Here is a 24,543-nt window from a genome sequence, read left to right as displayed (position 1 = left end):
AGCTCTCGCCCAGTAATTACAGAGGCCTGAGAGCCTGGCTCTGCTGACCTGGCTCTGGATGGCGAAGCCCGGCCGGGAAACCACAGCCTGTCCTTGCCGGCACCCCCACCAGCCGAGGCAGCCCCCGGATCCAGGGACCCCCACCCCACCCCGAGCTTCCACAGGGCAAGCAACGTCCTGCTCCCAGCAGCCAGGTGTGGCCACTGCTCTGAGCCCCAGGGTGCCCATTTGAGAAGGAGCCCGGGAGTCCTGTGCACCCTGCTGGGTACCTCCCTGCATCCGAGTCTGTTCTGCAGGCTCCGAGGTCCCTGCTTCTACACTACCCTGCAGATCTGGGTCACTACAGCCGGGACAGCGCACTGGGGACCTCTGACGGCCCATGAAGATGAGGCCCCCAGCCCAGAGTCCCAGCCCCTTAGAAAAACAGCCCTTGCTCCGCCAGAGCTCTGCCCAAAGACCACCCCCGCCCCAGCCCTGGAGAGGCACCATCCCCCAGCCCGGCGAGCCCTCCCTCTTCCCTGTGTCTCCAAGCCAGGGTGGGCGGGGCCGGGTTGCCGGGCCTCTGTCCTGCACTCCTAGTCTATCATTTGGGGCTGGTTTCCTGGAACCAGACTCGGCCTTAGCAATTTGGGGGCTTTGCACAGCCGCTCCTTTCCCTGCTCAGCCTCCCCGGCCCTGTGCTGGTCCGGGCACTCCCAAGATCGCCAGGGGCCGGGTGCAAGGAAGCTACAGCCTCAGCCTGACCCGCAAGGGTGTGGCAGAGGCTTGATGGAGAGGGCGGGGAAGAGGTAAGACCTCTTCGCAGGCCACACCCACACGCCTCCAGCTCCCACTTCCCAGATGGAACGCTGGGATTCAGAAGGTGAATGGGACTGAGGCCATAGGCCCTGGCAGGAGCTGGGCTGTGCTCATCACCTTCAGCCCCCAAAGAGGCTGCAACTGCCCTCTGCCCAACCCCGACCCCAGCTATCCTCACGTGGGTCTCAAAACAATCACGTGACCAGTTAAGGCCGCGCTCCCCCAGGCACAGCCCTTTACAGTATACAAAGCCTAATCATGCCTCTCCGGGCCCCTCTCAGCAAACCCGTGCCTGGCCCTGATGAGGACCACAAAGAGCTCCTGGAACTACAAGGCCCGGTGCACGGAGGCCCCATCCAGTTCTCTAAGCAGACTGAGGACCGGGGAGGGCGGCAGGAGGCCAGGGCTCCATCCCCAGCCGCCAGGCTCTGGCTCGGCCCTTGCTCCTGCTTGTTTCTTGCTCTACTCTCAGTGCATCTGCCGTCAGCCGTGGCTCTCCCGGGACCCCATTCATCAACTCCCAGCCACCAGGAGAGCACGCGGCCTCTGCTTCACACAAGCAGATGACAAAATCATCGATCGTGGATTCAGAGATCAGAGAGGGTCAGGGTGCGCCTCAGGTTGCACAGCAGGGCTGGCCAGCCCTCGACCTCAAGTGCAGGGAAGTCACTCTGTGGGGTTGCGGGCGGAGGGACCCATTGTCAGGGCCGAGGACTGGGCAGACAGGGACTGCCGCTGGCCATCTCTTCCGTTTCCTTCCCAGAGGCTCATTGTATGCCCTGTTTGAGACAAAGGGGCCGCGCCAGCCCTGGCCTTGGCAGCAGGGGCCTGGTCTTTATCCTGGGCCATCCGAACCTACCAGTGCTCATTCAGCCCACTGGGTCAGCTAGGGCTGGGCAAGTCTGCCACTCAGTCACCAAGGCCCAAGACCATGCCAGCCTCCATGCATGTGGGAGTCACTGTTATGACCAGCCCAGCCCAGCCCCTCAAGGCTGGAGGGGGAGGGAGACCGGAAACGGGGATGAGAGCTTTGATGGAGAGGGGACAGGGTGTGGCTAAAACCAGGAGTCAGCCTAGAGGCCTGGGGAGCTTCCCGACACCTGCCAAGACCCACCAGGGGAACTTGAGGCTGGCAGCTGGTTGTCCTGGGGGAGGGAGGAGCAGGCAGAGCAGACCAGCACACCAGAGCTCCTGAGGCCTGCTGCCCCGATGCTCCCCTTGGGAGTGAGATCTGGACCACAGCGAGGGAGGGGCAGAGTCACCCCCGTGCATTCTAAGACCTGGGCACAGAGCACAGCTGGCCCAGGCGGGCAAAGCCAGCAGTGGGAGGCTCAGCCCAGGAGACAAGGCTCACCACGATGCCCAAGGCTGGGGCGCAGGCAGCCAGCCTTCTCTCTGCCTCCCTCATCCTCACCTCCTGCTGGGGATGCCTGCCGGGCACACTCACCCCCCCTCCAGGGGGAGGGAGGGAGGGACAAGAGCCGCTTCCTTTTATGCAAGGGATAGGACCTTGTGCTCTGTGAGCAAGGCAGCCCCCCGCTCAGCCCAGGCCGTCACCTGCAGCCTGCCTGTCCCATTCACGACATGGGAAACCGAGGCACAGGCCAGGGCCAGAAGCAGCCTGGCAGTGAGTGTCAAGGCATTTTCCTGGGCAGGTCAGCAGCACCATGGGCAGGGCAGCTAAGGGGCAGTGAGGAGGAAGCAGGGCAAGGAAACAGACAGCCGGCTGGCAGCCAGGCAGGCGGACACTGGTACCCTGGCTCACCTGGGGGTGCACTCTCCTGCCCCCATCCCTTAGACCCAAGCTGGGACTTCCCCACAGTACCAGGCCAAGGCCCCCCAAAGGGCGGAGCTGAAGGTGGCAGTCCTCATCCAGAGAGAAAGCCACAGTGCCTCAGTTCCCCCACCTGTCAGCCCGGGACAGACTCATAAGCCAGAGGAAAAAAGAAGTCCAAGGAAGAGGGAGCCCCAGCCTGGCAGCTCCTCCTCCTACGCTGCCTCAGCTGTTCGAGGGAAGCCCCCACGCCCCACCAGGCCTGTGTTCCTGGCTGGGTCCCTGTGCTCATCTCTCCTTCTGGGCTCGTGTGAGTGAGCCGTTGCCATGGATACCGATCTCAGCTTCTTTGGCAGAAAAGGACTCCCCCAGGGCAGGGCTCTGCCTCTCCTGGCCAGCCCCCACCCCGCCCAAGCCGAGTGCCCAGTGCGCCACGGGCTGGATCAAAGGAAAGAACACAGGTCGGGGAAGGGGACAGGTGCCCCTGAGAAGGCGGGGAAGGGCTTAGTTCTCTCACATAGTCACTCATTTACCAACCGTAATCACAGCCCAGGCTCCCTCCTGCAAAGCGCCGCCACGTCCGCCCTCTGCTCTGCTGGGAGCCACAGGGGCAGAGGTCTCTCTGGTGGCAGGAAGGAGAGGCGGCAGGCTCAGGGCTGGGGACCCCAGCCTGAGGAGTCCCTCTTCTGCCCTGGCAGCCAAGGGTGGGCTCAAGGGGGTGGCTGCCACAGGGAGCCCGGGAGCAGGAGCCGGGAGCCCGAGGGAAGCTCAAACCACCTGCGCCAAGTTGAAATGCAACTCACCTGCCCAGGAGGGCGTGCACTTGCCCCTTCCCAGCCCAGCAGCGGGGCACACCCCCACCTCCCTGCACTGGGTGAGCCACGGACCTCTGGACGGCAGGGCCTGGTCCGCACGGGGAGGCCTCTGGACGAGGTCTGTGGCCTACCGCAATGTCAGCCACCTGAGGCAAGGCTCATTAGCAGGAGCCAAGAGAGCCTGGCCCTCCTCACCTGCCCTCGGGAGGTTCTCATGGGGAGCAGGAGAGGCCGTAATTAGCTGGGTGGCACTGGGAAGGCTGGGGCAGGAGCTCCTCACGTCCCAGGCTGCAGAGCTGCCCCGCTGGAGAAGGGAGGGGTTTGCAAAGCATCCTGAAAGGGACGGTCATCGACACAGACGAGCAAGGCAAGGGCGGTGTGGCCCGCGGCACAGCTTGAGAGAGAGAGCATGAAAGAGAAGGCGGCATCTGGGACGCCCTCCTGGGAGTCTGGCCTCCTCCCAGGTGTCTCAGAGCCCCTCCCATTCATTCTGCTCAGCCTGGGGGGCGGAGAGGGGAAGCGATCACACAGAAGGCACGGGTGGCGTCTACAAGGGCACACAGCTGGTGGGCTGCAGAGCCCGGGCTCGACCCTGCCCTGCACCGGCCACTGTGACCTTGACAAGCGCTGTGAAGGTAAGACACACGCTGGCTTTGCAAGACTTGCTGTAGAAAAGAAGGCAGAATCCCCGATTAATAGTCTTCATGTTGATTACATGCTGACATATGAGAGCGACCCTGAGTTAAGTATAATATAGGATGAGTTGTACTGCACCTATTTCTTGGACTTTTTAAAAATCTGGCTACTGAAAATGTCAAATTAACATGTGGCTTGCGCTAGATTCCCTTTGGACGGAGCTGATCTATACCATAAAAAAAATGTACAGTAAGGATTTAAAGAATGAGAACCCGCCCCCCTCCCAGTTCTTGGTGGGGCAGCTGGGCCGCAGTGCGAGGTCTTCAGGGGCCAGGTGAGCACACTCATCACAGGGCATGCATGGAGCAGTGGCCTGAGTCCCTGCCTCTGGCCCGGGTGGGCGTCAGCAACAGGTGGGCTCGGGTCCGGGGTGAGCACTCCCCCGGCACTGGCAGAAGACACACCAAGCCCTGGTGGTTACCATGGAGACCGTAAATATTCCTAAAAACTGAACGTGGTGGTGGGGGGTGGATAAGGGAGTTTACTATAGAGAAAGGGAGAGAGGGAGGGAGCCAGGCTTATCCGGAAAGGAAATCTGTGTGTGTCGGGGGTGGGGTGGGGCAGGCAGGGACGCACAGCCGGGCGGTGTTTGCACAGGGCTTTCCGGCCCTTCCTTCGCTGCCCCACGCCCCTTGGAGCCACTGCCCCCCAGCACTCCCTTGTCAGCGCCCCAGCAAGCTCCTGTGTGTTCCCCCATTCTGACAGCATGACACTGGGGCCCAAGTCAAGGTAGGGGCAGATAAGCACCCAAGGCCCCTGGTCCCTGCCTCTGCCCCTGCCCCTGGCAGAGCTAAACAGAGCTCCCCCAAAAACACCGGCTGGGGTGCGCTGGGGTGCGCTGGGGTGCGCTGGGGCGGGAGGAAGCCGCGCCATTCTCTCCCCCAGGCACGGGCTGACGGGTCCACCTGGCACCAGACGGGCCCTCCCGACCTTGGCTTCCCCACATGTGTCCTGACCACAGGCCCCCAGTGTCCTCTGACTTCTCCCCACAGGGTGGCACCGAAGCTCCCGGGCCCCACACGCCACGGAACACAGGTGGCAGGGCTTGGTACACTTGTACACTCTGCACACCTCTCTCCTGAGACCAAAGCCCAGAGCCACCTGGGGAGGGTCCCCCAGAGACTGACACTGCTGCTACCTCTCTACAGCTCCCTCCAGTGGAGGGGTGAAAGGTCAAGGGTTTGGAACTCAGGAACGGGGAAGTAGGGAGCTTCCTCCCCTCCACTTGACTCCAAACTCCATTCAACTGAGGCGGCTGCTGAGACACTGAGAAAGGCACCCAGGGGCAGGTGGTCTACGCCAGGGCTCTCTTCTCAATCATCACAGAGTTGTCTTTAGGGTCTATCCAAAATTTTCTGTCTCTCTGGCAGGTCCTGGGCCAGCACGCCAGGTATCTAGTACCTGGCCCCCTCCCCACCTCCAGGCCAGCCAAGCCAGCTGCCTTTCTACTCAAAGCTACACCATTCCCAATCCGGACAGCTCTGCCTAGGGCAAGTCTCCTACCCCTAGACCCCTGAGAAGCCCAAGAGGAGAGCAGCAGGAGGAATCCCCAGGGCCCCAACCATCTCAAGGGATCCAGGGATCAAACAACTCAGCAATGGGGAAAGAGATGCAAACAGAGACCAGCCCAAGGTCACACACCAAGTGCATTGGGGGCATATCTGAGCCTGGAGCCCCATTCTTCCATGGATCCTGGTCCCATGCTCAAAACTGGTTCCCCAAGACGGGGCCCACCTTCTCCAGCCCCCCAGCCCCAGGCCCCAAGCGTCACGGAGCAGAAGGAGACGTCTTCAGGCCTCCAGCTCCGGCCAGCTGCAAACCGCATCTTGGGTCCCCAGGCGCCGCGGACCCGCCCCGCCCCTCCCTCGGCTCCCGCAGGCCAGAGCCTTTATCAGCCACGCGCTCACACACACAGCGGCGCCGCCACGCGCGCGCACACACCCGGTCTCCCCGGCGCACACTCGCAAGGGGCGCACACACTCGCCGCACGCACGCGGGGGGAGGGGGGGTGGAAGCGACGGAGGAAGGAAGGAACTGACTGGCCATGGACTGACCGACGGCCTGGGCTAGGGGAAGAGGAGCAGAGAAACCTGCGGCTGCGGCGGGAGGGGGGCGCGGAGGCAAGAATGCAGAGCGGCGGAGGAGACTGGAGGACGACGGATGGACCGGCCAGGCTGGCGGGGACGCGCCGGCTGCTCCAGGGGTGGGGACGCCTGCAACCTTTGGCCCTTGGAGCGGTCGGGAGCAATGGCTCTGGATCGACCCCAGAAGCTCGGAGACGTCACTTGCCTGGTTGTACCTGAACAGAGAGCCCTTAGGGACTCCTCGCAGGGCTTGGATAAGGTGGCCTGGACCCCAAGTTCCCCTGGGACACCTCGTAGCAGGGGCGGGAGCCGGGTAGGGGGTTCGCTCACCTGCCACGGTGTACCTGTCCAGGTAGTTGAGCACGTTGCCCAAGCTGAGGATGGCGGCTGCTGCCCCCCGACCGCGGCCCAGACTGGCCGGCTTGGGTTGCTGTGCGCTGGGGCCCTTGGAGGCAGCTGCGCAGCTGGGGGTGCCGGGGGTGCTGGGAGGTCCGGACGGGGCCCGCCTCACGCTACCCGACAGGGTCTGCACCTCATCGTCGGCGGGCACGACTCCTCCAGCGCCGCCCGCGCCCCGCGCCCCGCAGCAACCGCCCCCGCCAGCCCCTCGCTGCGCCCCCCGGCGCCGGCGCCGCCGCTCCGCGTCCGCCTCCTCCTCCTCCGCGCCGCCCGCCGCCGCCGAGGCGCATTCCAGGCACATCATGCCGGCCGGGATCGGGGCGGCGGGGGGCGCGGAGGGCGCGGAGCCCAACCCGGGCCCGCTCAGAGCGTGCGTGCGTCGCTGAGCCGCCGCTGCACCATCCCGGCCGGTCCCCGTCGGCTCCTCGCTCCGGCTGCGGCGCTGCCACCGTTCGGCCCTATGCGCCGCCTTAGCTGCCGCGGCTGACAGCTGCGGCTCGGCCCCGCCCGCCAGGCCCGCGCCCAATCGGCTCCGGGCTCGGGCCACAGCCCCGCCCCGCACGTGCTGCCCCGGGGGGTGGGGGCGAGCGGGCCGCAGGGCCCCTCCCGCCTGACGGGGGCGCAGTCACGCCGGGAGCCGTGCGGCGGCCGGAGCCGGCGAGCACCCGGGGCGGGTGGGCCGAGCGCTGCGGGCCTGAGAGTGGAGGCGCGGGCGGAAAGCGGGACGCCCCCGTACCCACTGCGTACCCTCCGCCCAACCCCAGGGGACTCCTGGCCCATGCTGGGAGAGGGCTCAGGGCTCGAGCCTAGGGTATCTGGACAGCCTGGAGGGAAGGGTCTCAGACAGTTGAACGAGGAGCCCCTCTTGGACAGCCTGTGGCGCTAACAGCTGCTCACACGGCCTGCTTTAATTGGTTCAGGAAGGGCTGCCTAAGAACCACGGAGCAGGACTGGCGAGGGCTTGGCCCAGGAGCCAGCCCTCCACCAGGCAGGGAAGGTTGTGTGTCGCCCCGGTCCCCAGGGAACCTAGGATCCAGCTCTCAGGCTCCCCCGTGCCCATTCCAGCGTGCACCCCCAGATCCTGTGCCAGATCCTGGCCCCTGTGCCACAGAGTGGCAGCCCCTGGCAGGAGAAACAGGGCTCCCATGGGCACCCAACAGAAACCAAGAAGGAGCCTCTCCCACCCAGGCCTCAGACAGCCATCTGTGCGCTCAGGGGAGCACAAAGCCCTGGGTGGAAGACGCAGCTGGGTCCCAGGCCACCACGCTCTGGACAAGACACCCTGCTGTCTCTCGGGGTCTTGGCTCCTCTGTCTGGGGTTAGGTGGGAGGGTGGGACTCGGCAGTGTGGAAGCACAGGAGTGGTCACTCTGTCTCCTCTGGAGAGTGGTGGGGTAGTTTGTGGGCTGGTGACCACCACAATCCATCTCAGAGGTGCCGTGACACTCCCCCTGCCCCTACTCTTCCCACATTCTTCTCTTTGGGGCTTCGATGGAAATTAAAAGCCTGCAAGAAATAAAATACAGAGGATGGAGTGTTAGACCTGGCTAGAAATCTGGCAAGTCCCAGGGCACGGAAATGACTCCATCGCTGGTCAGAGGCAGGGCAGGAGCTGACCCAGGCTCGGACAGCATCCTCTAGGGCTGGGCGCTTACATCACTGCAGGCTGCTCCCGAGCCCGTGTCCACCGGCAGGTGCATCATGCGAAGGTGTTGGCCGCAGTGAGTCATGGCATAGCCAACCTGTGACATAGCGCGAGGCACCCGGCGCACAGTCTCTTGTGAGCAGAGTGAATCCTCAAGCTGGTGTTTCTTGGCGCCTTCGAGGTGTATTTTAAATTCTGCAAAGTGACTAAAAATATGCTTCAGCATGTTGGGTATGAATGGCTGTGACAGGAGGGTTAGGAAAACAGATTTCATTCTGAGAATCGCCTGCTGCCTCTTTCCAGCTTGCTGACCTGGACCTGCAAATAAGATGGGGGGAGTTGCACCAGGTGGCCTGGGATGACAGGTGACCAACAAGCAAGGACGGGAGAAGGAGCTCCTTGGGACTAGAAGGGGACCCCCAGCACTGACCTCTGTAACTGGAGGACCATTGTGGAACTGTGTCTGGTGGAGAAGAAGGTATGACCACACTCTAAGCCCAAATCCGAGGTTCCTCTCCTTCCCCCCAAAATTCATCCTGGCCAGGGAGCAAGTTTTAGTCCTGGACTGGAAAGGAGAGACTTCTCTTTCCACAGCCCTCCCTCTCCTGCGCTGGGTGTGTGAGTCCCAGAGCACGGGACAGAGGCAGAGTTCTAAGCCTTCGGATTTGGAGAGCTTCTGAGCTGCCATCAAGCAAGTCAGCAGCTCCCACTGTGGGGGGTTTCCTGGAGTCTGAACTCAATGTCAGTCTCTCGAGTGGGTCCTTACGTGAGTTGAGGGCCACCACGTGCAGGGTGATAGGGAGGATGAGAAGCCCTTTCTGGCTGAGTGGCCCTAAGAAAATCATGGTGGTCTTCTGGGAGCCTTTGTCAGTGCCGTGAGACCACCGGCTGTTGCCAGTTCTTATCGCCAGCTCCTCGATGATGGGACTGAGACCTGGGAACTCGATGATGGAACTGAGAACCAATGTGCCCAAGGTCGCATACCTAGCGAATGATGGAGCCTGGACTAAGCCTAGGTGTGTCTACCTCCTAACCCATTACTTCCTCTACCGCCCCACAAGGCTACCCTCAGCTTCTGAGGATTCAGTTTCAACATAAAGAGAAGCTGAACTCAAGGTTGGCTATGCGTCACTTATCAGGTCCAGATCATAACCTTGAGACAAATGGAGCGCAGGATAGTCATGGTCATTATTCTAAGGGCAAGGTCAAGGGTGAGGATATTGGGGAAATGGTGGGGTTTCTGTGCTGTGAGACCTTCAGAGCCTTTCCTGGGACAGGGTACATGGGGAGTCTCCCAGAGGGAGGTATTGGCTGCCACGTTCCCCAGCGTGCTTGGTGGCAGGGCACACTGTGGGATTAGGAGTCCGGTCCACACCCCCGGAGCCCATTGTCCTGCATGTGAGTGTACCCAAAGCTCAGGCCTCGCCTTCCTGTCTCCATGGCACCCTCGCCCTTGGCAGCCCCTCACTCATGCCTGGCTCTCAGTGACCACCCTGTGCTCAGGACCTCCACCACTACACACGGCTCCTCGCCTCTAGCACCAGACCCACCTCATCTCCTGCACATTCCCCTCAGATATCCCACAGGCACCTTGAGCTCAGTGCATCCAACACGGACCTGCTCCCGCCCCGGGGCATTTATCTCTTGACAAATGGCAGCATCACCCACATTGTCACCAAGCAGGAAACGTGGGAGCTGTTTCGGACTCCTCCTTCAACTCCCACGTCGAGGGCCTGTTGATTTTTTTTTTTTTTAATATCTTCCAACGTGCCCATCATGACCAACTTAGCTCAAACCTCTCTCCGTCTCACTTGGACCCTTATAAAGCTCAACAGCACCTGCTCCAGCGTCCTCTCCAGTCTTTTCTCCATGTTTCTTGCCAGTAACTTTCTAAATCATGCATATGAGCCCATCACTGTCTTGCGCGAGCCTTCCTATGGGTCCCTGCTGCCTACAGGTTTGCGATGTCCTTAACTCGATCTCCAGGACTCTACATAGCCCTTCCTGGACTGGGATGGTCTCCAGTCTCACCTCCCAAAATTACTCTCTACCACCCTGAACATGGAGCTCCGAGAAGGAACGCATAGTGACTGGATCCAGGGCAGGGGGCAAGAATCAGGACACTTGTTTATAGTCCCTGCCCTCACTTGTCCTACTGATGCCTTGATGGTTCAGGACCACGGACAGCATCACCTGAGCAACCCCCTCCCCGGACCCTTTAGTGGTGCTCTGCCTCTGCTGCCCACCTGGCTCATTTCTCCCACCTTCAACTCCAGAAACTATATGCAGGGGCCAGCACGGTGGTGTAGTGGGTAAAGCTGCTGCCTGCAGTGCCAGCATCCCATATGGGCGCCAGTTCTAGTCCTGGCTGCTCCACTTCTGATCCAGCTCTCTGCTATGGCCTGGGAAAGCAGTAGAAGATGGCCCAAGTCCTGGGCCCCTGCAACCATGTGGGAGACCCAGAAGAAGCTCCTGGCTTCAGATCAGCACAGCTCTGGCTGTTGTGGCCAACTGGGGAGTGAACCAGCAGATGGAAGACTTTTCTCTCTCTCTCTGCCTCTCCTTCTCTCTGTGTGCAACTCTTTCAAGTAAATAAAAAATCTTTTAAAAAGAAAAGAAAAATAAGCTATGTGAAGACACTGCTTCCTCCAGGAAGCCTTCCCAGACACCTGGACCTTCAGTCACTTCCTCCTCTGGGCTGTTGAGTAACCTGTGTATCCCTACAGCATGCCAGACTCATTATGCTGATTATGTTTGTACAGGAGTCCACCCCTACTCCCCGCTACCAGCCTGGGAGTCTCGAGGGCCCATAGCCTGTCTGATTCATCACCCCGATCTAGTGCAGAGGAGATGCTCAGAGAATGTTTGTTGATTGAATGAGTAAATGACATTTCGCAGGTGCTCAGGAAATGTGTGGTGATTTGCATCATGTGTCTGCTGCCGAGTGACTCAGAAACCAGCCAGATCCCTCTCCCGGCCCCTCTAAAAAAGGCATTTTTCTCCCTGATCGCCTCCACCCTCTGTTGGCCTCCACCTGCTGTGTGCCTCCACCCTTTGATTAGCCTTCCTCACGAATCGTCACCCACGGGTGGAGAGAAGGCACCGCTTCTCTGCTCCTGCTGTTGCCAAGCTGCGGGCTTGTTGGAGCCCCCAGCCCCGCCCCCAGCCTGGGCCTGCCTCACGAGCTTTGCTCAGAACACTCCGTCTCTGCTCCCCTCCCCTGCTCCAAACAGATGGCTCCGAGTCCCCCACGAACACAGAAGTTCCTATTCTGTCATTGGAATGTTTATAACATGCTCTAAATTCTAGAAGCTTCAGTCTCCTTTGATCGTGGACTCACATGATCAGAAACGAAGAATCTCTTCAAGGACGCTGAGTCCAGCCTCTTCTCTGTTCCATGGAGAGGCCACCTCTTAGACAGGGCCAGCGACCTGCCCCAAATTATTGCAGTGGGCATTTTGTTTGGGGTTTTTGTCGCTTTTTTCTTTCATTGCTGTTATGTTTTGATGATCAGGATGCGTTCCCCTTCCTAAGAGCATTCTGCTTTCTCAGTCCTCACCCTACTGTAAATCAAGCCGTGGGCATGGGATCCGAGGCAGCCCAGCTGGACTCTCTTGCCCAGGGCTCTAAATCTTGAGTAGGTGGTGAGAGAATAGGGGGAGAAAACACGTGGAGCTCTGGCAAAGACTCCCAAATGCAATGGTCTGGGAACCCTGGTTGCCAAGTCTACCCTTCCCATCCATCCTGTGAGCTCCTAAGGTGCTTCCAAGAAATCTATCCTGTGTAAGGCATTGCTGTCATGTGCAACCCACAACCCAGATGGATGCAGCCACGCAGAAGGAGCACATGCTCCCAGCTCCAACTCTAGAGGCTGCGTTAGCTCACACCACCTCGCACACCCACCCAGGCGGGCAGGGAAGTCACTCACTGGGGCAGGAAGGAGACAGAGAGATCCACAAAGACTGCTGTTGTGAGGAGCAAAGCCAGGAGCGGGAAGCAGGAATCCAGATGTACACACCCACCCCCCCAAAGCCTCATGTCAGAGTGGAGGAGCGCTTTTACCAACAGTCGCAAAACACACTCTGGCAGGCTCACACACCAACACAGAGATGAGCACGTGTGCAGGTCATGCACACGGACAGGCACACCTGCCTGCCAGGATGACACCTGGGGGCGGGAATGGGCTGCTGTGTGTGTGTGTGTGTGTGTGTGCAGAGTAACTGACGTGTGAGGGAGCGAGGTCAGGCAGGAGCATTTGTCCGGCCGAGCAGCATTCTTCCTGCTGTTGACATTCCCAGCAAACAAGCACAGAGCCTTGGCGACTGGGCTTACCCAACCAGTGCCCTTCAGGCTGGGAGGACGGGTTCCAGTCACCAGACTCCAGCACTCCAGCCTGAGTGGCCTCAGCCCATGGTGACCGGCCCCAAAGAGGCAGGAAGTGGGAGCTGAGCAAAGCGGGGGCCTGGGCTGGCTGCAGGGGAGACAGGGGTCTCTGTCAGCCCCAGGGCCCACCAGTCCCAGAGCTCCCAGCTTGCCCCAAGCCACTGTGGACAATAACACCCTACAATATCCCAGCTGGGAAGCACCACCTTGCCCTTGCAAATGTCAGAACGCACTTGAGCCAGAAGAAACGACCCTGGGTACCAGGATGAGAGGCCCAGCTCCTCAGCTGGCATCTGAAGTCCCTCTGGCCCCACAGGTCTCTCTCACCCCCTCCCCCTCCTCTCTGGCCACACCACATCCCTCCATGACTCATTACACACCTGCTACTCCCCCGGCCCTTTACCTGTCCTGTTCCCATGCCCAACACCTCCTCCCAAGCCACTCCTTGAAGGCTTCTGGGAGACATGGGACGTGGGGCCCCTTCCTCTGCCCATAGGCGTGCCTCACTTGGCCTAGGCCAGCGCTTGCTGCGAGGCCCAAGGGCAGGGTTGGAGTCTGGTTCACCTTCCGACACCTTGCCGAACCCCCACTGATACACGTTTGTGTGAATGAGGTTTTGGCCTTCCCTCCTAGCCGCTGGCCCCTGGCGGGGGAGCGCTCGTGTGGGTTGAAACCCAGCCTAGAAAAGCCACAGCCCACATCCCACTCAGCTAGAGCTGGGGAGTGTGTGGCTCTGAGAGAGCCAGAAAGGGTGCGGGTCGCTCACCGTGTGCGTCCTGAGAGGGCCCAGGGCGTCCCAGCTTGCAGCACAGACAGACCACCTTCTCAGCAGAGACCAGATAGCTGCATGGATCCACTTCCTGGTCACTTTGCTGCAAGCCCTTTTCATGAGCTCCAAGATGCGCACCAAGGGGCTGGTGAGCCTGGGGACGCCGGCTCCCAAGGGACAGCTGGCACTGGGAGGCAGGTGTGCGCTGAGCAGGAGAGCTGGGGCCTGTTACAACCAACAGGCCAGGCAGACCCTACAGGAGGCAGGGGCCGCGCCGAAGGCTGGGTCCCCGCTCTGCCCACAGCTGCTGCGAGGCAGGCAGTGCCCAGCCTGGTGAAGGTGGCGATCACAAGTGAGCGAGTGACGGCCTGGCGGGGCTCCAGCGGCGCAGAGCGCCGGCTCAGGGCTCCCGGGGAGAAAGAGCACGCCTCCCCGCTGCTGCCCGCCTGGAAGCTGCTCATCTCCTGCCGGGCCGCTGGGCCCAGCTGCTCCAACCCAGCGCCAGGCGAGGGTCCCGCAGAGCCGGCCCCTCCCCACAGGCTGTGCTGGGGTCAGGGGCATGCGTGGCGGGGGGGTGCAGACCAGAGCATGGTCAGGAGAGCGCCTGACAGCTGCCAAGCCCTCCACATGGCTGTGTGTGCAGCAGGTGCTCGGAGCCCCTGGTCCACACCAGCCGCCGAGCAGAAGACCATGTCCAAGACCACTTTTGTTCAGAGATAAATTCTCTCCGAGAGGCTTCCTGTGCCCTTGTGACCTCAGAGACTGCAGAAGCTGGGTCAGACTGACATGTCCAGTGTGGGGACCCCCCCCCCCAATGTCCCTACTTTAGAGGCCATCCTGCAGCCATGTCCTGGGCCCGCTCCTCCTCCCAGCAGAGACACCGCAAGGCTATAAATTAAAAAGCCTGAAATCCATGGGCTTTGCACCAATCACACTTTAATCGGGGCCTGTCAGCAGCCAGGCTGAGACCCCAGCCTGGAGGGGCCTTGTGCCGGGAGCGGGCACAGGCCCAGGCCTCCCACAGAGGGTGCTGACAGCTCAATTCCCAGCCCAGCCACTGGGCCCTGCCAGCTCTCTAGCTGGGAGCAAAAATGCAGCAGGTGCAGCTCGGCCGGGCTCCCTGAGCCACAGCCAAAGGTGGGCAGAGGTGCGGCCGCCGTGGTGGCCACAGGCGAGGTGTGGCCGGGTAGGGCCTCAGGGGTCTTCTGTGGAGGCACCGGTGCCAGAGAGCAGGCGTTGGCTCTCCACGTCCTTGTGGTCCTGGGTCCCTGTGGGAGGAAAGACGTTCAGCCAGCCCCAGGGGCAGGGGAGCTTTGGGACCAGGCTGGGCGCTATCTGTCAGGAGACCCTCTGGGCTCCGTTGTGAAATGTCCCAGCCCCGACTCTTTCACGCTGCGTTCCAGGCCACCACTGCTCCCCGCTGGATGGCTCCAGAACCTTCTGTGGCCTCTCTGCAGCAACACTGACCCCCTACAGAATGTTCTCAATGAAGCAGGCAGGGCTAGGCTTTTACAGTGAAAATCAGGCCACCTGGGCTCCACAGCTGGAAATGCCACATGGACCGCCCCCCCCCCCCAAGCTCCCACCCCTTCCTGCTGCCAACACCCCTGTCACTGTCCCTCTCACTCCTACTCCAGCCACATTGGCCTCAGACACATCAGGTGCATTCCCACCTCAAGGCTTTTTGCACCTGCTGTTCCACAGTTTTCTCCCTTTCTCCAAATCTTGGCTCCAGTGTCACCAGTACAGTGACAGCCTCCCTGACCACTGAACAGTTCAGGGAGCTGGTGTTTAGCCTCGCAGTTAAGATGGCCACATCCTACATCAGAGCACCTGGGCTCAATTCCCAGCTCCAACTGCTCACTCCAGCTTCCTGCTGATGCAGACCCTGGGGAGGCAGCGGTGATGGCTCAAGTAGCTGGGGCCCTGCCACCCACAGGGGAGACCTGAACTGAGGTCCCAGCTCTCGGCTTCAGCCTGGCCCAGCTCTGGTAGTTGTCGGCACTTGGGGATTGAATTAGAAAATGGTATTGCGGGGGCTAGCACCATGGCTCACTTGGTTAATCCTCTGCCTGCGGCGCCGGCATCCCATATGGGGGCCAGGTTCTAGTCCCGGTTGCTCCTCTTCCAGTCCAGCTCTCTGCTGTGGCCTGGGAGGGCAGTGGAGGATGGCCCAGGTGCTTGGGCCCTGCACCCGCATGGAAGACCAGGAAGCACCTGGCTCCTGGCTTTGGATCAGCACGGCGCCGGCCATAGCGGCCATTTTGGGAGTGAACCAATGGAAGGAAGACCTTTCTCTCTGTCTCTCTCTCTCACTGTCTATCTCTACCTGTCCAAAAAAAAAAAAAAATGGTATTGCACGTCACCCCTCCCACACACTTTTTCTCCTTTCCTCTCTTTTTTAAGATTTACATTTATTTGAGAGCTGGAGTTATAGACAGAAAGAAAGGTCTTCCATACACTGGTTCACTCCTGAAATGGCCACAATGGCCAGAGCTGGCTGATCCGAAGCCAGGAGCCAGGAGCTTCTTCCGGGTCTCTCATGTGGTTACAGGAGCCCAAGCACTTGGGCTATCCTCTACTGCTCTCCCAGGCACATTATCAAAGAGCTGGATTGGAAGAAGAGCACCCAGGATTCAAACTGGCACCCATATGGATGCTGGCGCTGCAAGTGGAGGCTTTACCCACTACATCACAGTGGCAGCCCCAATTTTCCTGTTTTTAAAAAAAGGAAAAATAGGGCTGGCATTGTGGCATGGTGGGTTGAGCTGTTGCCTGATATGTGGGCATCCCATTTAAGCACCAGTTCAAGTCCCAGCTGCTCCACTTCCCATCCAACTCCCTGCTGATGCACCTGGGAAAGCAGCAGAAGATGACCCAAGTACTTGGGCCCCTGCCACCCACATGGGAGACCTGGATGGAGGTGCAGGCTCCTGGCTTCAGCCTGGCCCAGCCCCGGCCTTTGTGGCCATTTGAAGAGTGAACCAGACTTTCAAATATATATTTTTTTTTCTTAAATTTCAAGCTGCACCCACCTGCCCCTGGCCACTCCCTTTCCTGCTGTCTCTCCTTAGCACCTGGAACACATTAACCTGCTGCCTTCTCTGTTCCTGGTCTGTCCCCACTCACTGCTAGAGTGTCGACTCCATGAGGGCTTGCACTTGGCTGACTTCTCCCCCCCCCGCCCCCTCCCTCCACATCTGCAACCTTGCCTGGCACATGGCAGAGGTGTAATAAGTATTTCCTGAACGAACCAACAAGGGCCACGGGATCAGAGGCGGCTGGTACTCCCTGCCCCCGTGCCATTGAGCCCTGAGCCTGCCAAGGGTGTGGGGCTAAGGATACCTGTGCCAGGCTGCTGGGCCCGGATCTGGTCTCCCTCCAGGTGCTGCGCAGCCAGCAGGAAGCAGCCACCACCCAGGGCGATGACAAAGACGCAGCACAGGAAACTCTGTTGCAAGCTGAGGAAGCGCTGCAGGTAGGAGTCAGGGCGTCGGGCAAGCAGGACCCCGGAGATCTGCCAGGGAGGGGCGGGCTCAGCCAGGGCAGCCAGCCCCGCCCCCAGCCCCGCCCACCGCACGCACTCAGACACGCCTTACGAGTCCAGTGAGGGAGGGGCTGCCAGCGTCCCCCAGCACGTGGCCCACTGTGATCTGCAGCGCCCCTGCTGTCGCCCGGCACCTGGGCACCACCACGGACTGAAAAACACAGGAACACCAGGGAAGCCCCAGGGAGGGCACGGGGGTATCCCTCACAGCCGCCTCCTGTTCCCCACCTGCCAGGGGCCTGCCCCGAGCTGCAGCGGGCTGGCCAGGTGAGCGGGGTGGGAGGGAGCTCCCGCCCTGAGCATCCCCACGCCGAGCACTGGGCCCATCAGAGGCTCAGGAAGCACCCTAGTTCCACAGGATGGGGGGCTCCCTCCTGAGAGTTTGCTCTGTAACTGGGCACAGCGACGACCATGGCGATGGGGCTTTGCTCAGGAGTGCAGGAGGCAGCAGACTAGCAGGGTGACGTGTGGGTGCACAGCCAGGTGTGCAGGCAGCCGGGCTGGGGTGGAACAGAGGCTCGGGCCTCTCGGGGACTTCAAAGGCAGCCTCTGTGCCGGAGAGGACCCCACCCCACCAAGGAAGAGTGAGGGGATTAAGGCTAGAAATTCTGGGGTGAGACGCAGATCCCATCCACTCGCTGTGCACCTCTGGGCAAGTTTCTTCACCTCTCTGTGCCTTCATCGCCTCCTGTCCAAATGCAGGCAGTGATCTCCCTACCTGGAGGGTTAGTTCATGATCGTTACTCAGCTGGTATCCAGGGGCTCTGTGTGGAAATCAGACTGCAGGGGCAGAAGGCCACAGGGCATTTGAACCTGCTGTGTCCCTGTTGGCCTGCTCCCCCCACCCTGTCCCTGGCCACTTAGGGCTTGCCTTTGGGTCACCTCCTCTGTGAAGCCCTCTCAGAGGTCAGATGCCCATCCTGAGCCCTCACACCCCTAACAGGATGCCTGTCACCCAGCACCTGGAGGAATCCTTTCTTTGCCTCCACCTATCTCTTACCCTGTGTAGGCGCCAAAGCCCCTGTCCACCTTCCTTTGGAGTACAGCAAGGCAGGGGGCCCAGAAGGGATTCACTGAAAGTTTGCCATTCAGAAAAGTGGAACTTTCTAGAAGACTAGGCCCAGGAGAAACCCCACAGAAACAGCCACACGCTACCATTCACTGAGTGCTTCCCGTCGCATTTTATGTATCAACAACTCGAGTAACCCGGGAGGGAGATGTGTGCACTGGCTTAGGTCTTACAGATGAGGAAGACTTCCAGAGAGAGGCTCCGTCACTCCCCCGGCCTCCCTCCCGGGCCTGGCCTCTGGGACACCCTGCTCTTGTGAACAGCAGGAGCTGGCGTTTCCAGCATCACTTCTGAGTCTGTTGTACAAGGCGTGGAAGACGGAGAAAGACAAGGCCAAGTTCATCACTAGCACTGTAGACAGGAGAGAGCGGACTTGGTGACAGGCAGGCGCTGTGTCAGCCCAGGTATGCAGGTGGGAGCCCAGGGGACAGAGCAGAGGGGGCCGGGCAGAGGGGCAGCAGTCACCGCGGCCGGCTGGCATTCCTGGGGCCAGGTGGTGCGAGCGGCTGGGCTTTGTGCCCATCCCCAGACCTGGCCGCGGGCCCGAGAAGGGGCTGACCACAGCTTCCCAGCTTCCACAGGACTTCCTTCTCACCCCATAATTATGTGATTAGTCACTGGTGGCTCTAGGGAGACAGGCAGAGCTTCCTAGAGGGTGGCGGCCTTTAGAGGTCCCAAAAGGCGCAGGGCGGGGGGAGGGGAACAGGTGAGGGAGGGGCACTCTCTGGCCCCTTCTTCTCCTCCCAGGAGCACCAACCTGCTGGGCCTATCCTGGCTACTGCTGCTGCTGCTGCCAGTAGTGGGAAACAGAAGCGCCCCCGCTCCGTGGCCTCTCCTGGATCCTCATTGTCTCCATATAGCAGGGAGTGGGGACAAGGCTGGGCCCAGCAGCAGCTGGAGAGCCCAGGAGGTAATTTTAGAAATGAGAGGTTCTTGGGTTCCCAAAAATCCAGGCGCGCTCTATTATGAGACAAAAACACCTCTGTTTCTGGCTCTGCCTTCTTAGAAGAGCCATTCCCTTTATAGCCCAGGGCCAAAGCCAGCGCCCACCAAGGGCTTGCAAAAAGTCACCCGGCAACTGCCAGGTGCAGACTCCCTGGCAGCCTGCCTCCTCCTGCGCTCCCCCCCCCCCCAGCCCTGCAGCCAGACACCCCTGGGAGGGCGAGACAGACACCGAGCAGAGGCTACCTGGGGGGCAGGGGACAGGAGGGGGACAACAGGGCTGGCGGGGGGGTCTCCTGAGGACGTGGGAACCCCAGGGGACAGACCGGACAGAGGGAGTGCATGAACAGAGTGGGTGGGGCGAGCTAGCTCTGAGCCATCTGGGTGGGGTACAGACAGACAGCAGGGAGGGAGCTGTAGATTGGTGGGGGGAGGGAGTTGGGGGAGCACTCAGCCCAGGGAGATGGAGGCTCGGGAGGTCCAGATGAGCTTGGGGAGGCTGCCAGAGGGGGGTCCTGGCTGTGAGGGAGCCCCGAATCTTCATCCACAGAAAGTGCCCAGGAGCAGCAGTGGGAACTGTGCAGAGGCCGGTGGCCCCCGGAGGGCCAGCTCTGCAGCCCTGGGTCCTGCAAGGAGGCTGCAAGCATCACCGTGCTGAGTCAGCACCACTCGGCACCTCCTCTAGGAATGCCAGTCCCCAGCTGCCACCCAGACCCACTGAACCAGACTCCGAGGAGGGCTGGCCTCGCACCTGAACTGCGAACAGGCTGCCCCAAGCCGGGTCATCACGGATAGGGCAGACAGCCCGAGAGCCCCAGGGCCCCTTCTCCGGAAGAATCTGGATTCTCCTCCTTGTGGATAAAAGGCAGGGCTGATTTGAGGGCTGGTGAGGGCCCTGGTTGGCCTTGTCCAGGGAGCAGGGCTGGGGCCACTCCAGCCTGCCCCAGGGCCCCCGTGGACCTGGGAGACCTCCAGCCCCCACAGCTTAGCAGAGCCCCCACCTCATCAAGCCTTCCTGTCCCCTTCCCCTGCTTTCCCTCCCCACCCTCCTGAAGCCCTTGGCTGCCCCCCATCCCCCAGTAATGTGCATGAGGCAGGTGGTCACTCATTCCCTGTATACAGCCTGGGGTGTGATTGGTAGGAACCCACCACCTGACCCAATGTACAGTCGAGAAAATCAGGGCCCAGAGAGGTTAAGTCACTTGGCCAGGGTCACACAGTGGGAGCGGTGGGATTGGGAGCAAGAGCAAAGGAGCCGCGCTCCTCAGCTCTGCTACCCTCAGTCCCTCTGACGCCCTCCCCCAGGCTGACCTGCAAGCTCTCCACCCATTCCCCCATTAGCCCCTCATGGCTTCCTCTCTAGCTCAGAGCTGCCCTCGTGAAGGCCTCTACGCCCTCTGCTCCCTCCTCCTCTCCTTCTGCACAGCCTCCAAGGCCTCCTCACTCCCTCGGACTCCTGTCCAAAACGAAGCTCATCTCCTGCCCCAGGAGCAGTTGCAGCCAGCGAAGGAGGCTTGTGTCAGCTCTCTGCCACACAGTGTGGCCCCACACCCTGCCTGCCTGCCCTGTCCAGCCCAGGGTCCCAAACCTGCTCAGCCCCTACTCACGGCCCCTCTCCGTGCATTCTCCCCACCTCTTGAAAAGCAATACCATGGGGCTGGTGCTGTGGCGTGGCAGGTAAAACCAACGCCTGCAGCACCAGCATCCCATATGGGCACTGGTTCAAGTCCCGGCTGCTCCACTTCCAATCCAGCTCTCTGCTATGGCCTGGGAAAGCAGTAGAAGATGGCCCCTGCACCCACGTGGGAGACCTGGAAGAAGCTCCTGGCTTCTGTCTGGCTCAGCCCTGGCCGTTGCGGCCATTTAGGGAGTAAACCAGTGGATGGAAGACCTCTCCCTCTCTGTCTCTCCCTCTCTCTGTAACTCTGCCTCTCAAATAAATCAATAGGAGAGGGGGAGAAGGAGGGGGAGAGAGGGAGGGGGAGGGAGAGAGGGAGAAAAAGGGAACAGAAGAGCAGGGGAGGGGAGTGGAGGGGAGGGGGAAAGAAAAGCAATGCCAGCTCCCTGGGATCTTCTACTCTATCCAGGCTCCACCCCCTCTCCTCCCTGGTCCACGTGGCTTGGGGGTTGTCTGCACCCGGGTCCCTCCACATCAGACAGGGCAAGGGTCCCCCACCTGCCCCTCAGGCTCCTACCCCCCAAATGCAGCCAAGGGCTTCAGGAGGGTGGGGAGGGAAAGCAGGGGAAGGGGACAGGACGGCTTGATGAGGTGGGGGCTCTGCTAAGCTGTGGGGGCTGGAGGTCTCCCAGGTCCACGGGGGCCCTGGGGCAGGCTGGAGTGGCCCCAGCCCTGTTCCTTGGACAAGGCCAACCAGGTCCCTGGGCGGGTCACACCAAAGGGCTCCCAACTTCCCTCCCCCGCTGCCAGCTCACCCTCCTCTTTGGTGCTGCAGGTTAATCATTCTGGCAAGCACAGACCCTGGGAGGCACAGGTACCGTCCTCACATATCTGTGGGGCTGTCAGGTGGAAAAGGGAGCCGCACAGCAGGGGGCAGGCGGAGGAAGCCACGGGGGGCAGGCGCAGTGCCCTCTGAGCCGCCTGAGAGAGCACGAGCTATATAGGGGGGCGTGTTTGTCTCCCTGCATCAGAAGTGCTTCTGCAGCTGGTGCTGTGGCTTAAAGGGCTAAGCCACTGCCTGCAGCACTGGCATCCATGCTGGCATCCCATATGGGTACTGGTTCGAGTCCCGGCTGCTCCACTTTCAATCCCACTCTCTGCTATGGCGTGGGAAAGCAGCAAATGGTCCAAGTGCTTGGGCCCTGCACCTGTGTGGGAGACCCGGAAGAAGCTCCTGGCTTCAAATCAGCCCAGCTCCGGCTGTTGTGGCCATTTGAGGTGTGAGCCAGCAGATGGAAGGTCTCTCTCTCTCTAACTCTGTCTTTCAAACAAATAAATAATCTTTAAAAAAAAAAAAAAAGTGCTTTCCCTTTGTATAAACAAGGAAACCAAGGCCAGTCAGTGGGCCTGGGGCTGGGGCTAGGCTCCAGCCTTAGTCCCTCATCTGGAGGAGGGAGGGGCAGAAAGGACCCACGAGCCCTGCACCTGATTACCCAGGAGCCCTGGGCCATGTGGAGAGGGTGGAACATCTCCTCAGGGAGTGAGCATCCCGTCAACAGCAGTAATCAAGCAGGCCTCGTTGGATAACTGAATGGCCACCCATCCCCACAGCCCGGTCAGAAACTCAGAGCCAGGATTTCCTGGGGAAGGGAAGAAGAGACATGGAAAGCCCTGAGTTGTGATGAGAATCCTCGCCAGCGTTCTCCACACCAGGCAGGGAGCCAACACTCCCCACCCTGGATCTCACTGCCTGCTCAGGGAAACTGAGGCTCAGAGGCACAGAGAGACTTGCCCTGGGTTACACAGCCGGCGAGTGGCAGAAGCAGGCCTGAGACCCCCGTCTGCCCCACCGATTCCAAGCCCACACATGGGCAGTGCGTGGCCCTCTGCTGCTCTGGCTCCCGTGTGCTCGGCGGGGGGCTGTGCCAGCCTTGCAAAGCGGGCTTTCAGGGTGCCACAAGGCACCGGGCTCCAAGTGTTCCAAGTCCTTCCTTGCCTGCCCCGGATGGAGGCCAGGAGGCTGCACAGAGTGTGAGTGTCAGGGAAGGGCCGAGCAGGACTCCGGATAGGGTGGGGCCCCATGATCAGGGCAGCGTCACACTTGCTGTAGACCGAGCCAGCCCTTTGCACAAGCTGGGGCAGGCTGGACGCAACTGGACTTGGTTGCGTTGCTCTGAAACCCGGTCTCCCCATCTGCATTCCCTGAGCAGAGGCCAAGGAGCCTGTGGTGGAGGCAGGAAGCCCTGGAGTCAAATAGCCTGGCTCAAGGCCTTGGCGCTGTGTGACCTTGCTGCAGGCACCCACCCTCTCTGAGCTTCCACTTGCTCATCTACAAAACGGGGGTGATGGTCAGAGGGGACGTACAAGTGCTGGAGGGGGACCTCTGGTCCAGGGTCACTAGTCAATGGCTCTACCCCCAGACCACTCAACAGTCAAGTGCGACTCTGAGGGCTACAGATCCCCGCTCCCCCTACTCGCTGGGGGTGGCCATCCCTGCACTTGCTCCTCACACCTACCAGCAGGATGTCCGTGACTACCGCCCAGTTGCAGGACAGAAGCAGCTCCCCCAGGGCCAGGAACACCTGTGGGCAGAGGCAGCAGGTGAGGCTCCCCACGTCCTCCATCATGGCTAACACTGGGGCACCACTGAGCAGCTGTCAGCAAGCCTGGGTCCCATGTCAGCGCCCTGGGTCCCACATCAGCACCCCTGGGTCCCATGTCAACACCCCTGGGTCCCACATCAGCACGCCTGGGTCCCACATCAGCACGCCTGGGTCCCACGTCAGCACCCCTGGGTCCCACGTCAGCACCCCTGGGTCCCACGTCAGCACGCCCAGGTCCCACATCAGCGTGCCTGGGTCCAGTTTCCAGCTCCACTCCTCACTCTGGCTTCCTGCTGATGCAGATCTGGGAGCAGCCACATGGCTCAGGTAGCTGGGTCACGGCCACTCATGTGGGAAACCCGGATGGAATTCCCAGCCCCTGGCTTCAGCCTCAGCTCAGCCCCAGCCATTGCAGGCATTTGGGGAGTGAACAAGTGGATGGGGGCTCCCTTGGTCTGTCTCTCTCTCTATGCCTCTCAAATAAAGTAAAAATTTTTAAATTTTAAAAGATTTATTTATTTATTTGAAAGGCAGAGTCACAGAGAGGCAGAGGCAGAGAGAGAGAGAGAGAGAGAGAGAGAGAGAGGTCTTCCATCCACTGGTTCAATCCCCAGCTGGCCGCAATGGCCAGAGCTGGGCTGATCTGGAGCCAGGAGCCAGGAGCTTCTGGGTTTCCCACACAGGTGCAGGGGCCCAAGGACTTGGGCCATCTTCTACTGCTTTCCCAGGCCACAGCAGAGAGCTGGATTGGAAGTGGAGCAGCTGAGTCTCGAACCAGCACCCACATGGGATACTGGCACTGCAGGTGGTGGTTTTATCCACTGGCCCCATAAAGTAAATTTAAAACTTTTTTAAAAAAACACAAGACTCCCAGGGGTGAGTGAGGTCTGCAACTATTTTTCTGGCAGCCTCAGGGGTCTGTGGACATTCCTGGCCAGGCCAGGCCAGCGACCATGACCCAGCAGTGACGTCAGGCCCCAGGCCCGAGAACAGCAGCCTCCCTGATGGATGGGAGATGGCCAGCCTGAGGTCACCCACGGGACACCCGCAGCAGACAGCCAGGACGCCCAGGGTACTTTTAGGGGAGGGGAGAAAGGCCAGGGGCTGGCTCAGAGGTTTCCTCCTGAGCTCTGGATATGCTGATAGGGCACCCCCTGTGTATACCAGGCTGCCCGGCTGTTCTCCCCCGACACCCCCAGAGCAGCGCTGGCTGGTGAGTAAGGCCTCAGCCACCCATTGCACAGACAGCAAAAGCGAGCCCAGCAAGGCCAAGGCTTGCCTGAGGTTGTGGGGTGGAACACAAGGCTCCTGGCCCCCCAGAGCCCAGCCCTGCCCTAGGACCACAGGCCCCGGCAGGCCTCCCCCCAGCTCCCCGGCCCCGCCTCGTGCCCAGGGATTAGGA

At 60.8% G+C, this 24,543-nt stretch overlaps 2 protein-coding genes across 5 annotated transcripts in view; both read right to left on the bottom strand.

Annotated features, from left to right (window-relative positions):
* The window catches only part of SPNS2 (SPNS lysolipid transporter 2, sphingosine-1-phosphate), a 34,248-nt gene extending 27,183 nt beyond the window's left edge, over positions 1 to 7,065 (bottom strand). The window contains exon 1 of one of the 3 annotated variants that reach the window (XR_011383633.2): positions 6,498 to 7,065. Coding sequence is in view for 1 of the 3 variants with exons in the window: in XM_051825348.3 (XP_051681308.3) it covers positions 6,498 to 6,870 (373 nt within the window). In the remaining 2 variants the exon portion in view is untranslated. Of the gene's footprint in view, positions 1 to 3,109; positions 3,133 to 6,497 lie in introns of those variants that run through there. The other 2 variants (XR_016224246.1, XM_051825348.3) reach the window with 2 other exon arrangements.
* Positions 7,066 to 14,280: 7,215 nt separating this feature from the next.
* Positions 14,281 to 24,543, bottom strand: part of SPNS3 (SPNS lysolipid transporter 3, sphingosine-1-phosphate (putative)) — a 48,873-nt gene continuing 38,610 nt past the window's right edge. For both annotated transcript variants that reach the window (XM_002718858.6, XM_089318243.1), the window contains 4 exons: positions 23,055 to 23,120; positions 16,962 to 17,060; positions 16,708 to 16,879; positions 14,281 to 14,630 (listed from right to left, as the gene is read on the bottom strand). In XM_002718858.6, coding sequence (XP_002718904.4) covers positions 14,557 to 14,630; positions 16,708 to 16,879; positions 16,962 to 17,060; positions 23,055 to 23,120 — 411 coding nt within the window. In that variant the 3' untranslated portion in view covers positions 14,281 to 14,556. The remainder of the gene's footprint in view (positions 14,631 to 16,707; positions 16,880 to 16,961; positions 17,061 to 23,054; positions 23,121 to 24,543) is intronic.

This window comes from Oryctolagus cuniculus, chromosome 17, assembly GCF_051225735.1.
Source record: "Oryctolagus cuniculus isolate XC-2025 breed Fujian yellow rabbit chromosome 17, ASM5122573v1, whole genome shotgun sequence".
Taxonomy (NCBI): Eukaryota; Metazoa; Chordata; class Mammalia; order Lagomorpha; family Leporidae; genus Oryctolagus; species Oryctolagus cuniculus.
The sequence above is the reverse complement of the archived record's forward strand: the minus strand, read 5'-3'. Positions and strand labels throughout refer to the sequence as shown.